This window comes from Choloepus didactylus, chromosome 11, assembly GCF_015220235.1.
Source record: "Choloepus didactylus isolate mChoDid1 chromosome 11, mChoDid1.pri, whole genome shotgun sequence".
NCBI classification, from domain to species: Eukaryota; Metazoa; Chordata; class Mammalia; order Pilosa; family Megalonychidae; genus Choloepus; species Choloepus didactylus.
Window position 1 is genome coordinate 2,671,822 of NC_051317.1, and position 14,633 is coordinate 2,686,454.

The 14,633-nt window shown below is 43.3% G+C and overlaps 1 protein-coding gene across 1 annotated transcript in view; it reads right to left on the reverse strand.

The window, feature by feature from the left end:
- DOCK2 (dedicator of cytokinesis 2) overlaps positions 1-14,633 on the reverse strand; it is a 431,071-nt gene that overhangs the window by 355,736 nt on the left and 60,702 nt on the right. The window contains exons 10-17 of the mRNA XM_037798794.1: positions 14,299-14,434; positions 11,955-12,030; positions 10,928-11,004; positions 10,205-10,330; positions 8,901-9,025; positions 3,731-3,829; positions 692-764; positions 477-580 (exon numbers count right to left, since the gene is read on the reverse strand). Of these exons, the coding sequence (XP_037654722.1) occupies positions 477-580; positions 692-764; positions 3,731-3,829; positions 8,901-9,025; positions 10,205-10,330; positions 10,928-11,004; positions 11,955-12,030; positions 14,299-14,434 (816 nt within the window). The remainder of the gene's footprint in view (positions 1-476; positions 581-691; positions 765-3,730; positions 3,830-8,900; positions 9,026-10,204; positions 10,331-10,927; positions 11,005-11,954; positions 12,031-14,298; positions 14,435-14,633) is intronic.

Below are 14,633 nucleotides of genomic sequence, written 5' to 3' on the forward strand. Positions count from 1 at the left end.
TCAGGCCATTTTAATTCATCATGAATTTTTTGAGATCATAATAAATGGTCACCAGCAAGCTAAGGAATCAGTTTGAAGTAGATGCTCACTGTCACCAGAATCAGACGGTCCTGGAGTCTAGGAGATCCCATTCTACCAATTACAAGTCTGTGTCACCTTGGATGCATTTCTTGGCCTCTTGTGCCTCATTTTCTCAAGAGTAAATTGAGGATAATCCTTATACCTTCTTCCTAGAATTCTTGTGGGGACTGAATGGGCTAATGCATGTAGAGTACTTAGCAGAGTTACCAACACCTAAGTCCCTTGAATCATGAGAGGTAGGATTCCAGAAGATAACATTTGGTGAGCCCTTACTATGCACCAGGAGCTGCACTAAGTGCTTCCTATGCCTTAGTTTCACTTAAGCCTCACAACAATCATATGGAGCAGATACCAATATTATCCTCAGCTTATGGAGCTAGTGCCAATGATGGTACCTTTAGGACAACCAAGTCATGGCATCCGTCATGCAGAGTGGTCCCATCTTCTTTCATCAACTTCACATAGGACATGGCAAAGTTCTTTTCTCCTTTATCTTTAGCTGAAAGTAATATTGTGAGGTCAGGACAGAATATGATGGATGGGACACCCAGCTGTCCCACTCCTCTCCCCTTAGGGGAGCTGCAGAGATGCCACTTGGTTGGGTACTCACATTCAAGGGAGGACCGATGTCGAAACATGAATCGTAGATGGATCCTCTGCATGTCTTCAATAGGGACAGCCACCTCAGCACACAAAAGACAGAGCTCAGGAGGCAAAGAGTTAAATGGCCCTCCGCCCTCCACCCCAGCCCTCAAAGATAACCTGACCATTTAACTGAGAGTACTGCATGCTGATTTATTACCCATCCATCAAGCCTGATGAACTGTAAATAAATTACATAAGAACTAGCTATGAAGAGAAAATAAAGCACCAAATGTAATCCATTTGGCAAACTGCCTTCCCAGCCAATGAAAAGAGGTCTGTAAATTATGGTGAGGACAAATGAATCTCACCAAATTGATATAAAAGTCACATAACTTTAGCACAGCATTTGATGCACTGCAAAGTGCACAATGTACATTTTCTTTACATAGTTCAGGAGCTCTGTCAATTGCAGCAGGGCTTAGCCAATTAAGAATGGCCATTAGGGGGCTTACTCTTAATTATGCAAATTAATAAAAATGCTTTAATCAAATAATAAGTGGGCAAATCTTAGGGTTCACTCCCATCCTGGGTTGGACACAAGTGCATATCTTTTCCTTCCAAGGATACTGAACTAAAACAGTCACACCTTGGCCACCCCAGTATCACCATCCAGTGAGTGATCTGCAGGCACTGTTTATTGGGATGCTTTAGGACTGGCTCTAGACTGCCCCTGCCTCCCAAAGCTCTCTCTCCCTGCGATGTGCAATTTAGGCCAAAGCAGAGGAGCTCAGCTACCTTTGAGAAACCATTTTGATTTTTAAAGGGACAAGTTTATACTATACAGATGACTATTAAAAGCCAAACCGATGTATACTTTGGGGCACTCTCTGCTCCAGAATATGAATTTTGAGCCTGAGGAGGTCTACCATTTGTCTGAGTGTTTCAGACAGAGCAGAAGTACTGGGAGCCTCATGGGCAACTGTAATTCAGTTCATTCTCTCCCTCTGTATTGAATGGTGACTATAAACTACGATAGCAAGGCAGAGTCCCAGCACTCACAGAGTTCATGGTCCAAGAGGTGGATGATATATACTTATAACAGCCATGTGATAAGAGCTAGGAAAGAAATTTAACTGGGGTGCAGTAGAACACGGAGAAGAGAAAAACAACCCGGTCCAGTGACTTTCTGACCACACAGTTGGGCAGTTTATCATTTTGAAGAGAGTGAGTACAGGGAGACCCACTGAAGAAAATAGAAATATATGTGACAAGGAAAGAACCATAGGGATTTGAACTGCTATCACTGGAAACGAAGAAGTGAAAATATCTTGAGCTTGGGGACAGAGAGCTGTGAGTAAGGAATGCCACTAATTACAAGGCAGAGATATTTGAAGTTGTGATCATTCCCACACCGTTCCAAATTTGCTTCATATTCCAATGCAGGGCATTCCCTTCTGCTTAATGTGACAATCCGAGATGAGAATATTTGTGCTTAATGTCACTTCTCTGTGCAGCACCTTCCCGTGAGAATATCTTCAAACATGAAGTGGCCTTTTGTAGCCTCCTATTTGCTCACAAGCTCTGCCATGCCTCTATGCTGAGTAGGCTGGCATGGCTTGGTGGGCTAGGTACCATCCACAAGAGGACAATGTGACAATACTATATTGGCAGGCCCCAGATCAATGAAGGTGATCAAGAGAACCAGGGCACTCACACACGGAACACCATTTCCACTGCCTGACACAACACTGGAAACCCCAGGGAATTATTTCAGATACAGAAAATCAACTTAAAGGACCCCTTGTCCTTCTGAATGGCAACTTCTGCTGTAACCCAGGGCTAGAGAAGGCTCATCCTGTCACACTCTATCCCTCCCGGAAATATGTTCAGAATTGGCCCCAGAATTGCAATGGAAATTGCATGAAGAAAAGCATGATACATTTTTATATCTTGTTCACAATCACATCAGTGCCTCAAGCCTCCCACCCCCACCCCCACCCCATCTCTTGCTTAGATCAGAACAAGGAATTTCCCAAATATGTTCAACAGAACACAAGCCCTGGGATATATTGCTAGGGAAAAAAGAGAATGCTCCTTGGTCAATGATGTTTGGGAAATGCTCTGCACTTTCTTCCTTTTGCAGATTTGCAGAGCATATTTACATCTTAAAGTTTCTGAGAACCTGCCATAAAGAAGCCTTTTGACTTTGTTCTGAAATTCCTCACATTTATTTCACCAGGGAACAATATTTTAATACAGTCCCACTTAGTTAATATTCCACATGACATGAGAAGGATCTTGAGGCAGACCCTGCATCACATATTTGGAGCTACTACACTCACCCTGCCTTCCCTCCCACACCACCCCCCAGTACAAAAAGCAGGCACAATGCTGCCTAACAGTACAAATTAGTCTGCCTTGCACAGGGGTGGGTAAAAAACCAGTGAGGGTTAAGTATTTGAGGGGTGTTTTGCAGACTAAGACAACTGCCAGGTACGATCAGCTTAATATTTATCGAGTGCATACTCTCTTCCAAGTACTGTTCTAACACTGCTGTATGTATTCAACCCTTTTATCTTCATGGCCATCCTACTGCTTCCATTTTATCAGTGAGGAAGACTGGAGTATAAAGAAATTGAGTGACTTGGCCAAGGTCAAACAGCTAGTGAATGGTAGAACTAGAACATGAAAAAAGCCCCTTTGAGTCCAAGGGCCAACATTATAACTGGTTTCTTCTACTGGTGTCAAAAGAAGGAGAAAGAATGCTAATTGTTCCACTCCATTTCCTGTTCCCATCCACAGTGGTTAAGAGCACAGACCCAGAGCCAGGCTGTCCGGGTTCAAATCCCAGTTCTGACACTTACTAGCCATGTGATCACGGGCAAGCTACTTATCCTCACTTTGCCACAGTTTCCTCATCTGTAAAACGTGGGCAATATTGGTACAAACCAAACAGGGTATTTATGAGCAATAAGCGAGTTTAGTTTAAATAACTAGTGCCTAGTTCATCGTAAGAAATAGATGTGGGTTTGCTGCTATTATTATTAATTATGAATATTCTTACCTTGACTGTCTCCATCCAACGTGGCTGTTTGACTTGATAGTACACAACAGAGCAATATTCATTCATGGGCTTGTCCCCAGCTCCCACGCAAATTGCATTCTGACCCAAGAAAAATGGAGAGAGAAAACACTGCAAACTTGCCATTTTCCGTACTTGGGCAATTTTGACCCCAAGGCCAAGGCTGGCCTTAGGGCCTGAGATGACCCTCCCTTTCTCCAACCATCCTGCCAGGTACCCATCAAAACCCTTCTACATTATGGATTTTTCCATGAGAATCCCCAGCCCCAGGAGTGACAGCTGCGTAACTACAGAAATTCTATTACTCGCATTCTGGAAACCACTGGCGCGCGGCAGGCGCTGACGTGTCTGTCTTATAGTAAATGGTAACCAGCCTTGGAGTTACTGCACGCTGCCAGTCGTATTAATCCTATTTGTTTCCTAACTCTGCATATACACAGCATTTACAAACAAGCTCTGATAAGTCAAGTAGCAACTCATTCTGATGGATTTCTAATGCTACCACACCAAGGTCTGGGTGGAGGAGGTTGAGGGGAGAGTGACTTGGTTCATCCCACGATTACTGAGCATCTTCTGGGTACGAGGCCTAGGCTAAGCACTGGGGTTACAGGGATGAGTCATCTACCTGACATAAGAAGCTCACAGAGGAGGAAACATTAAATGAGCAGACAAATCATTTCAGCAATGTGAGGCAATGGCAGATGAATGTACATGCCACTACAGGGCACAGAGAAGGGGCAGTTAAGTGCAGCCTGAGGATTCCAGGAAGACTTCTTGGAGGTGATGACCTTCTTCTTGAAGGATGATTCCAAGTTGGCAGCCTAGAGCAGAAATGTGGGAAGGATATTCCAAGCAGAGAGGACAGAGTGAGCACAGAGCAAGCATACCTCTATAGGATATTTATTCTTTGCCATAAAATCACCCTCAGAGTTCCAGAAAGGAGCTAAGTGGGTAACAAGGAATCATCTTGTAATGGAATATGCCAGCCCCTGATTCTATCTGTTTTTCACAGATGTTTGGCCCCAAGGCAAGATCCAAGCTAGTATAAGCCAGAAGGGGCCTAGGTGTTATTATTTTACCAGACCAGTGGATTTTAACCTTAAATTTCCAGACTCCTAGGAACAGGAGGATTGGTTCTGGAGCCTCAAAGGTCACCAAAATGGCAAAACTGTGCCCATCTGGTCATTTTTATGGTAAGAAGTTCCATTCCTTCACCAGATTCCATCACGTTCATCCAATGGGCCCTCGAGTGACCCCATCAAGCTGACAGTTACCAGTGCTGGACACATGGTAACCCTCTGTAACCCCTGGGAAATGGAGCTAGGCTGTGCGGAGCAGAACCCTGCCCTTCTCACTGGAAAGCTCCCTTGTTGCTTCCAAACTACAAGAGAAGAAAGTGCTCACTTTCAATATTGACTGATGGTACTTAGTCAAATTGAATGCATTTGAAAATAAGGACATAGAGTCCTTTCAAAATGAAACTCTAAAAAAGCAAGGATAACCAATGAACTCCCTCCAGGGGAGGGTTAACGTGCAGGAAATGAAGAAAGGCACACAACACTCTTGATTATCCATGAGATGAAGACATTCAGAACACTGTGAGGCACTGAACTAAAAACATGCTTCCAAAGTTTTCTCCAAACCATTGAGAGAGTGCTTTGTGCCTGGCATCATTCTAAGTCCTTTACACACATACTATGCCTCTCAGTCTAATCCTCACAAACACTTCTGATGGTTACCATTATTAGTCCCATTTCATAGCTGAGTAAACAGAAGCCCAGAGAGGTTAAGTCACTTGTTCAAAAAATGGCAAGCTGGAACTACATCCCAAACCCTTTAACTCCTAAACCGGTGTTTCTTCTATAACAACCTGTATGCCTTCCAGCCTACAAAGATTTATGGGCTTAGAGTTTCTCTAGCTTCAGTGAATCCCATGTAGCTTATAAAATCTGAAAATACACATATATCTCTGGCAAAAGTAAAACTGCTGTACGCAGGCAACCCAATCTCACAGAACTCTCCTGGTGATGAAAATTTTTGATTTCCTAAGGCTGGAAAAGGCAGCCTTGGTGTTATTCTGAAAACATCCTAAGATAGTGGCCCTCAGCCTCAACACTTCAGAGATAAAACCGAACACTGCAAAGTGTGTCAAGAGGGCATCACAACTCAGGACCGAGCCTAGTTTTAGGGAAAATATAGATCCACATATATCTCAAGTAGGACTATTCAATAGTTTCCCACATTCCCCACCCTGTAACCCCTGATTAACAGGAAGAGCCCCTGGTTGGTGAGGTGAAGCTTTAGGTAAGTTTACGAAAATCTGAAAGGAAGCCTGCAGGTTTGAATGCTTGTTCTGAGGCTTTGGGTGGGACACCTCAGCAGGAGGACAAATCGAACGACCAGGCTCCTAAAGAATGTCCCATTGACCATGTAGGAATCATATGAGGAACAAACCAGGGATGAAAAAGCACTTTGAGAGCTAGAAAGCATTCTGCATTGACCAGACCACATCAAGCAGAAGATGCCAAATAGCTTCCACAAGGTGGGAATCAAGCTTGGAGCTCATTATAAATTTATAATAATAATGGCTAAATGTAATGAACACTTAGTATGTAGATTGCCTTATTTAATATTCACAAGAATAAGGTGTCATTGTTGGTCCCATTTCCAGATGGAGAATCTGGGGCTTAGAGAGGCTACATTGCTTGCTCAAGGTCATCTTGCTAATCTGCGGTTGAGCTGGGCTTTGAGCCTGGCTGCCTGGTCCCAGAAGTTATGGTCTTAACCAGGGCACCACACTGCCTATAAGATGATTGGTCACAGGAAAGCAGATAACCCCTGGGGCATGCATCCCTGGAAACATGCTTCAGGTGTCATGTTGGAGTACCCATTAGACCCTCTTCGATTTCCTCTGAGGGCCTTACCCTGCAGTTGGTCCACCTTCTATGAATGTCACCCTCCCTCCTGTTGCTATCTACTGCATGCCAGGGGCTTTACACCTACCATTTTGTTTAACCTGCAACCTCATGAGGAAGAGATTGCTATTCCTCTTTTATAGATGAGAGGAGGTTGGCATTGGAACTCTGTCTGTCTAAACTCAGAGCCCACCCCTTTAGCTGCTACGATGCCTCTCCCCCTTGGGTGCCCTCCCCCTCCTGATCGAGGTCCTTGAGAACCCAAAGTAAGCAAAAAGCAGGCTTAACTTCCCTGCCTTATGGTCCCACCTCTGCCAAAAGCATGCACCTGGAGTAGAAAGGAAAATAGATAACCCTACCGGGCTGTTCCCACAGGAACCCACCAGCATCAAACAGGAGTGTCTGAATGCACTGCCTCACACTTAATTAGGCAGTAATATTTATTTCTGCAAATAGAGAAAGAAAAGCCTCCCACAGACTTCCTTAGCAATTTTCAATAGTCAGTCAACTGAACTCCCCCATAACTTCCCTAATAGATGAAACCACAAATTATCACTGTGCCCCACAGTTACCTTTCTGCTCCAGAATTACCTGCTTATATATTCATCTTTGATAAGTGTGTCTGTTCAGCTTGGTCGAGTGTGACTAGAAAGGGGTGCAAAGAATGGCTCACTCAGACCAGAAACAAGATAAGATGCCTGCTTTCCTGTTGTTAACTGTTCCTTCTAATTTGTCCTTCAACAACATTAGAGGCAAGCATATCAGTGTTTTAGAATGAAGCTGTGGTTAAAGAGCTCGCCAACAGGTAGCTGGATAAAAATAACTTTAGAGCAATGGTCTATACACTTGTGCAATGCAATTTTTCTTTCAGATAAAAATCCTCTGTTGTTCATGTTCCTTTGAGCAAAGTTTCTCTCACTTACTTTATTTTTCAGAAAAGTTTCAGAATCCAACAAAAGAAGGGTGAGTTTAAACACCTGAATTTGGCTCAACTAGATATGGGGCCAATCTAGACAAAAAGGCAGTTGTGGGGGTTTCTTTAAATTTAAAAGGCAATTATGAGGCTTCTCAGAATTTGATAGAAGTGGTTATTGGCTTCATTTTAATAAAGGGATATAAATTGGAGAATTAAAAAATATATACAAGCACTATAATGAAATGGTTAAGAAGATCTGGAATGTAGACTCAAGCCCCATCTCTGCCACCTACTAATTCTATGACTTGGGCAAGTTGCTTAACTTGCTTGAGGTTTCATTTTCTCTTCTGTAAAATGGGGATAATAACAGCGAAGCATCACATTTATTACAATGCACATGGTGATTCCTTTATGAATGCCAGTTATTCTTAGACTTAATAAGCTCACCAAGAAGCTGACCTAGGTAGAGAGTAATAAAATCAGCCTGAGCTCCAGGCCCCAATGCAAGAGCAGAGTGGATGGATTAGCAACACTCACACCTCCTCTCTGATTCACATCTCAAACCTACTTTGCTCTCTGTTCACCTCCTGTGACCTAAGAGGAAGATTTGCCCATGCTGGAACCTTCTGAGGGCTGATTTTATTTTCAGCTAAGTACTCTGAAAGGAGAAATAGAGAAGCAAAACCCTCCCACACACTGGACACAACTGCTGACAACCTTAAAAGAAATGTAAGTAAATAAATGTAAACACTCATGACAAATATTGTACAGGACATATGTTGTATAAATATTTATAGCGATGTGCTTTGCATTCTTGAATACACTCTGCTAGCCCTCTGGAGACCAATTTAAGCATAAGGCTTTCCACCAGAATTTCTGGCTGAGCACTAGGGAGTTGGATTAAGTGTTGAGAATATCTGCTTTGAGGGCATCCCAATTCTACACATCAGACCAAGGTTCTGCATTGATCCTCTTGTTTGCATGGATTTTAACTGAATAAACTAGTTCAGATTTCAATGAGAACAACGTCTTAACTGCAAAAAGCTAACCTATAAGCCAAGGCGAAGCAAATAGAAGGGGTCATGAAAGTAAAGGGAAGGACATTGAAAAATTGCTTTGGTGTAAAGAAATAACCACCCAAGGTCTCATTAAGAGGCACTGTGCTAACTGAGCTTAAAAGCTGCAAATCACATTATTCAACCCCAGTCCCAAAGGCACCTGGCATTTAGAAGCAGAATCCTGGAGAGGAAAAGCAAATCTTTATGAGCAGTAGCACCCAAGACGGTGCCTTGTCACCCAGAGAAAAGACAGGGTCCCTTACGGGCAGCATTTTGCCATCCTCCGCGCAAACACACATGATTACTTCCACATTCCTCTGCGTGGTCTTGTTGTACTTGTCAAAGTCACCTTGTAAGAGAGTAATGTAGATGTCGTTCCTGACATCCCCTGAGGCGGAGGGAGAGAGAAGGAAAGAGACAAGAGTTAGAGTCAAACACAGCAGGAACCAGACAGTGACTAACTACTGGGGAGAGTGGGAGGAAATGTCCCCACCTTGATTTCCACTAATGAAATTAAAAGCAGAAGAATTTGGAAATGTATTTCTACCTCATCGGAGAAGTCAGAGAAGAAGGTAACTAGGGGATGAAGGAACACTAGGAAAACAGTTGCAAAAAGGAGGTAGGGTGGTCAAAATTGTTTCTTGCTACATTAAAATCATTTAATTTTCATCCTCTAGTGACACCTTCTGGGTAGGCAAAGGAAAGCACCAATCTAATTGATTTTAGCCTAGGAGTAGCAACCAAACATCCATAACCACAGATCTTTTATTGTATGGACACAGAAGAGTGACTTTGCATGTGTCTAGGAACACTGTGGCAGGGTCAAGCTGCAGAGGGCCTTCAGGAATGGGGGGGCAGTAAGAATTCAAAATTCCACACAAGGAATTGCACAAGGAATTTAAGTCTCAAGTAAAGCAGGCCCACGATGGAACACCATACAACTGGAAGGAAGGGGTCAAGTGGTGGGTGCAATCATGGCCCGAAGTCCATGTCACCAGTTCAAGACAAAAAGAGAAGTTTCAAAAGAGTGTTATTATATAATGCCATTTTTTTAATGCATAGACATTTGAACAATATCAATAGTAGTAGTTACTTCTGGAGAGATTTGAAAGCGGGATTGAGGGAGCTTTTAACATTTCACTTGAGACCTTTCAGTACTATTTGAACATTTTACAATGAGCATGGATTCCTTTGGTAAAAAATATAGTTTAAAAACTTAAGAGAATGACAATATTGCCCCAGAAATAATGGAATTGTTCTATATGTTGTAAAATAGAAAAGATGTCCATGATAAATTATTAAGTGAGAAATCAACTTGCAGAACACCATATATAATACATATAAAGTAATAGTATATATATATAAAGTATAATACCATTTGTGGGGGAAAAAGTACATGTGGTATTTGTGTGTATTTGTATTTATAATATGTATGCATAGAAGATTCTTTATATCCAAAAATGATTTTCAATGGTTACCTTCAGGGAGAGAAATAGAAGAAGACAGGTGCAAAGGAAGGATTTGACTCTACAAAGGAAATAGACAGGCCTCCCCAGCTGGGTCCCACCTGGCATGATGATTTCTGGGAAGCCCAGCTTCCTGGCCACCACGGTGGTCCTGTCCACCAGGTGTGGATAGTCCTTGCGGATCTGAATGATGTCACCCACCAGCATCTTCATGGTGACCCAGACACCTAAAAGGGAACACTCATCATGAAGATCCAACTTCCTCAAGGTGATCCCTCAGTCCCCCACTCCCAGCACTTCTCTTCTTGCTGTTCCTTTCCAGAGGAGACCACTAGGAGCAGAGACATAGAACCACAGAGACAGTGACCCAGCCCAGGGCGAGGATGGAAGGTGCAAGGCCAAGGGGCTCTGTGTGAGACACCTCTGAGTTTGAACCCCACAAGTTACTTCTAGCAATGTCAGCTTCTGTCAAGTTATCCAAGGTCTCTAAGGTCAGCTGTTGTGAAAGGGGGATGACACTATCTGTCTCACAGGACTGTGGTAAGGACAAGATCTAACAAGATGACATATGAAAGTGCCTGAAACATAGTAGATACTCAGGAAACACCAATTCCTCTCTTCCTGTAGGACACTAGGATAAGCCTCCAATTTGCTTCAGGAGATCTAGTTTCCATCTCTAGAGATCATGTGCTCCCATTCTTTGCAGCACTGTCTGGAAGGAAGGCTAAGTTTCCCAGGGTTCAGGCTTTGCGTCTGCTTGCCTAAGAGTCTGGGGCTCCCAAGTGCTAGTCAGGCTCAGCCCACTCTGCACCCTGGCACTGTACCTTGGCCTCCGCTGTCCCCCTTGGAAGCTGTCACTTTGCCCAGCAGGATTTGTAGGAAGTCATTCTCAGCTGTTACCCTGGAAAGGAAAAGAAAGCACAGAATGCTCACATGGCTCCCTAATTGGACCCCTGACATGTAGTTTGAGGTGCTCCAGGAAGTTCCCCAACCCTTCCACACCACTTGGATGAGAAGTCAGCCTGTCCGTATCAGGTCAGAGAGCATATATGCCATCAAGAGGCACATCTCTTTTTTTCACAAAGCAACATGGCTCTGAGGATTGGAAATATCAGTGCTGGAAGTAGAAGCCATTTTTCAATAGCCTAGGAAGGCTCTCAAAAAGCAAGGATTCCCAAGCCCTCAAGATGTGTATCTGTTCAGCAAGATACAAACACTTGAGCTACTCCTGCTAAGTCCTAACAATGTATCTTAACCAGAGCCACTGACCTCATTACACTGTATCAGAAATCCATCCCCCTGGTCTATCTTTAGAGTAATAGAGTATGACAACGTTCTTGAACTGGGGGCTCTACTTTCTTGCAGACTCATTTTATAGCAGGGAAAGAACATTTTACCTGTCCGCCTCCCAAGAACCAGATTAGGTTCCCTCTTATATGCTCCTGATATGTGGCTTCTTCATGGCTGTGTGAAACCTGTCACACTCATAATTAATTCATTAATCTGTTGTTGATTGTCTATTTAATTCTCCATCAGACTATAAGCTGAGTGAAGACAGACCCATGTCTATCTTTCTCACCTCTCTTTTCCCATGCCTAGCTCAGTGCCCAGCCCTCTGCCAGGCCTTCGATAAAGTTCTGTTGAATAAATAACATCTGATAAATGAATGGGTGAAAAGTTGGTTGGTTTCAAGGGCCTTGGCACTGAAGCTGTTGTTCTTATTCTGCTTTCCTCTTGGGAGGCCCCGCCCGGCTATCGCTAACTAAGGCAACCAGTTCACTCTGTGTTCGAGTTGCCCTTGGTGAGAAAGGGTGTGCTTAGGAGAATGGAAAGAGATGGGAAATCTCTCACGGGTGAAAAGGAATGAAGTGCTGCTTTTCTTCATCACTCTCTGCTTTCCCCTTGATGATGTCTGTTATATCCATAACTAGAAAGAGAAGAGAAATGAATTAATGGTTTCAACCTCCCCTCCCCCAGGAAGGGATGACAATGGGATGAGACTGTAAGGCACAGGGTAGGACCAGGGATGCATGGGATCAGACAAGTCTAAAAAAGGCAAGCAAACCAGTGTCGGAGAATACACAGGCAGCGAGGGCTCAGAACATGCAGCACCCGGGAAAACAGCTCTGGAGAAGTAGACAGCAGGGCAGGGAAACATTCAAGAGTCCAGGGCCTCAGCAAAGGCCAAAAAGAAGAGTCAGATCAGGGCTACAGAATTACACAACTAGGTTTGGATTAGACATCTATATGTATGGAATGTCTATATGCCTATCAAAACACAAGTGCAGTGACTCCATGTGGGATCTGAGAATCTAACGAAATATATTCACTTTTTTTTTTCTTCATAAATGTGCTCAGCCATACACATATGATTGTAGGATCCCTGAACTCTGCAATTCCAGAGGAACCCTGGATCCTCCAAAGCTTCTCCATAAATCAGTCACTGGCAGTCCATACAACCAAGGTGAAGAACTCCTGCACTAGAGAGAGGATTATAGAAATAGGGAGTGGGGAGAAAAGCTAGTCAAGTGAAATACCTCAAACACTCAGGCTTTTTGGTTAGGGAGCCATTGAAACTGCTCGGGTAATATTCAACCACTGGCTGCATGTGGCTAGAGAAGGGAATTAGGGAGCCAGAAGATGTAGGAGAAATTGGTATCTGATCCTGGCCAGCATCCATTCTTTCTGATGGACCCATTCTTAGCATATGAGGTTTGGGTAGGGTGCATATGACCCAGGCATGACCAGTAGGAGAACCACGTCCCCCTGCCCCCAGTAAATGCTTTGGGGCTGAGTGTGTGACCTCTGTTTAAGCTCCAGGGGCTTCTGCTGGAACTAATAGGGAAGAGGCAATCTCCTTCCACTGAGTTGCTAAGCTGGTAGGATGAAGCTTAGAACAGCTGGCAGATATTTTGCCAACTAATTGGACTGTCATGAGAATAAGCCAGGAAAAGGACATAGGAGCTGAGAGATGCAGAGACATAAATTGGAATTCCTGGATCCAGTTATGCCTGAAGCAATTTATCCCTGAACCTTTCCATTTCATGAGCAAATAAAGTATTATTTTCCTGGCTTTAGCCAGTTTAGATCAGATTTCTGTGCCCTGTGACCAAAAGAGAGGGACGAAAAAGGCACACTTTGAGATAAGGTTGGAGAACCCTCGCTGCCTTGTGATGCTATCAAGGCCTCTTATATGGAATCGTTTTAGAACAGGTAGGGATTTCATGGACCAGCCAGGTACAAGTTTCTCATTTTGCATAACATGGAACGAAGGCCCTAGGGTTGCTTGCCCAAGACCACCTGGCGATCTAATGACAAAGCTAGGTTAAAACACCAGCTAGCTCAGGGTAACTTCTTCCACTACACCATTTTACATGCAGTGCCAGGGGATGGTTGGGGAGCCAGCCGGTTAGAGATCACAGAAGATCAAGTTATCCCAAAGTGAGGAACCTGAAACACTGGGTTGAAATGTGATACACAGGGATACACGATTGAAAACTTATTTTTAATAAAAAGAATGAAACTGGCATATCAAATTGATGTTTTGACAGGTATTTAAATGGTCTTTTAAGAAACATGCACTTTAGCATAAACAAAGTGGGCTGATTAAAAGAAAATATATTAGGGAAATAATAATGCAGTGATCCTCAAAAATAACAGATGCCACAAAAGGTGGGACAAGAATGACAAAGTCTTGGAAACACCAAGTGAGATAAAGCTGGGAGCAAAATACAGAGCTGAAGCTGCCATCCGGGTCATGTCGATTTTCCAAATGTCCCTCTCCAGCTGGAATTTAGATGTGTGGCAGGTAACTCATTCTGTGTAACTGCATTTCCTGCCCTGGGAATTTTTTTTTTAATGATTCGCTCTTCATAATTAGATCTTGCCCGTATTGTTCTTCCTTTCTCATGGAACTGGGGAGTGAAGGCACAAATGCTCAGCCCGTGCCTCCCAGAGCTCGGCTTCCAGCTTCCAGACACGAGGATCGCATCATTCACTGCATTCATCATAAATCTGGACTTAGTCACAATTATGGATTTAGTCACCAGAAATGAAGGTATTAAGGGTTGTCTGGCATAACTTTTTTTGGGGGGTGGAGGGAATGAAGTGGAGGAGGAAAAGAAATAATCTTTAAAATTCAGCCATATAAAAGGTACTTGCCAATAAAAGTTAATGGTGTCTGGCATGTTATTACCTGCCACTCCAAAGGGCCGCCTCAGTCCCTGTGTGCATTTCTTTGTATTAGTATCTTTAAGATCCATCTTCCCGACTCGGACGATTTGACAAATCAGGTAGATTTTATCCCTGTTGAGGTCTTTGTTTCCAAGATCCTGTAGGGCAGGAAATGGATAGAGTTACTTCTCCTAATTTCAGCTGAAGCTCACAGGGCAGCACATCATGTGCTGAATGAAAAAATGTAGAAAAGAAAACCTAGTGATAGTAATTGCTGAGGGACATGCTAAGAACGTAGTATATATGGAGTAATCATACAATTAATCTGAAATAGATAGTCAACGAAACTGTCACATT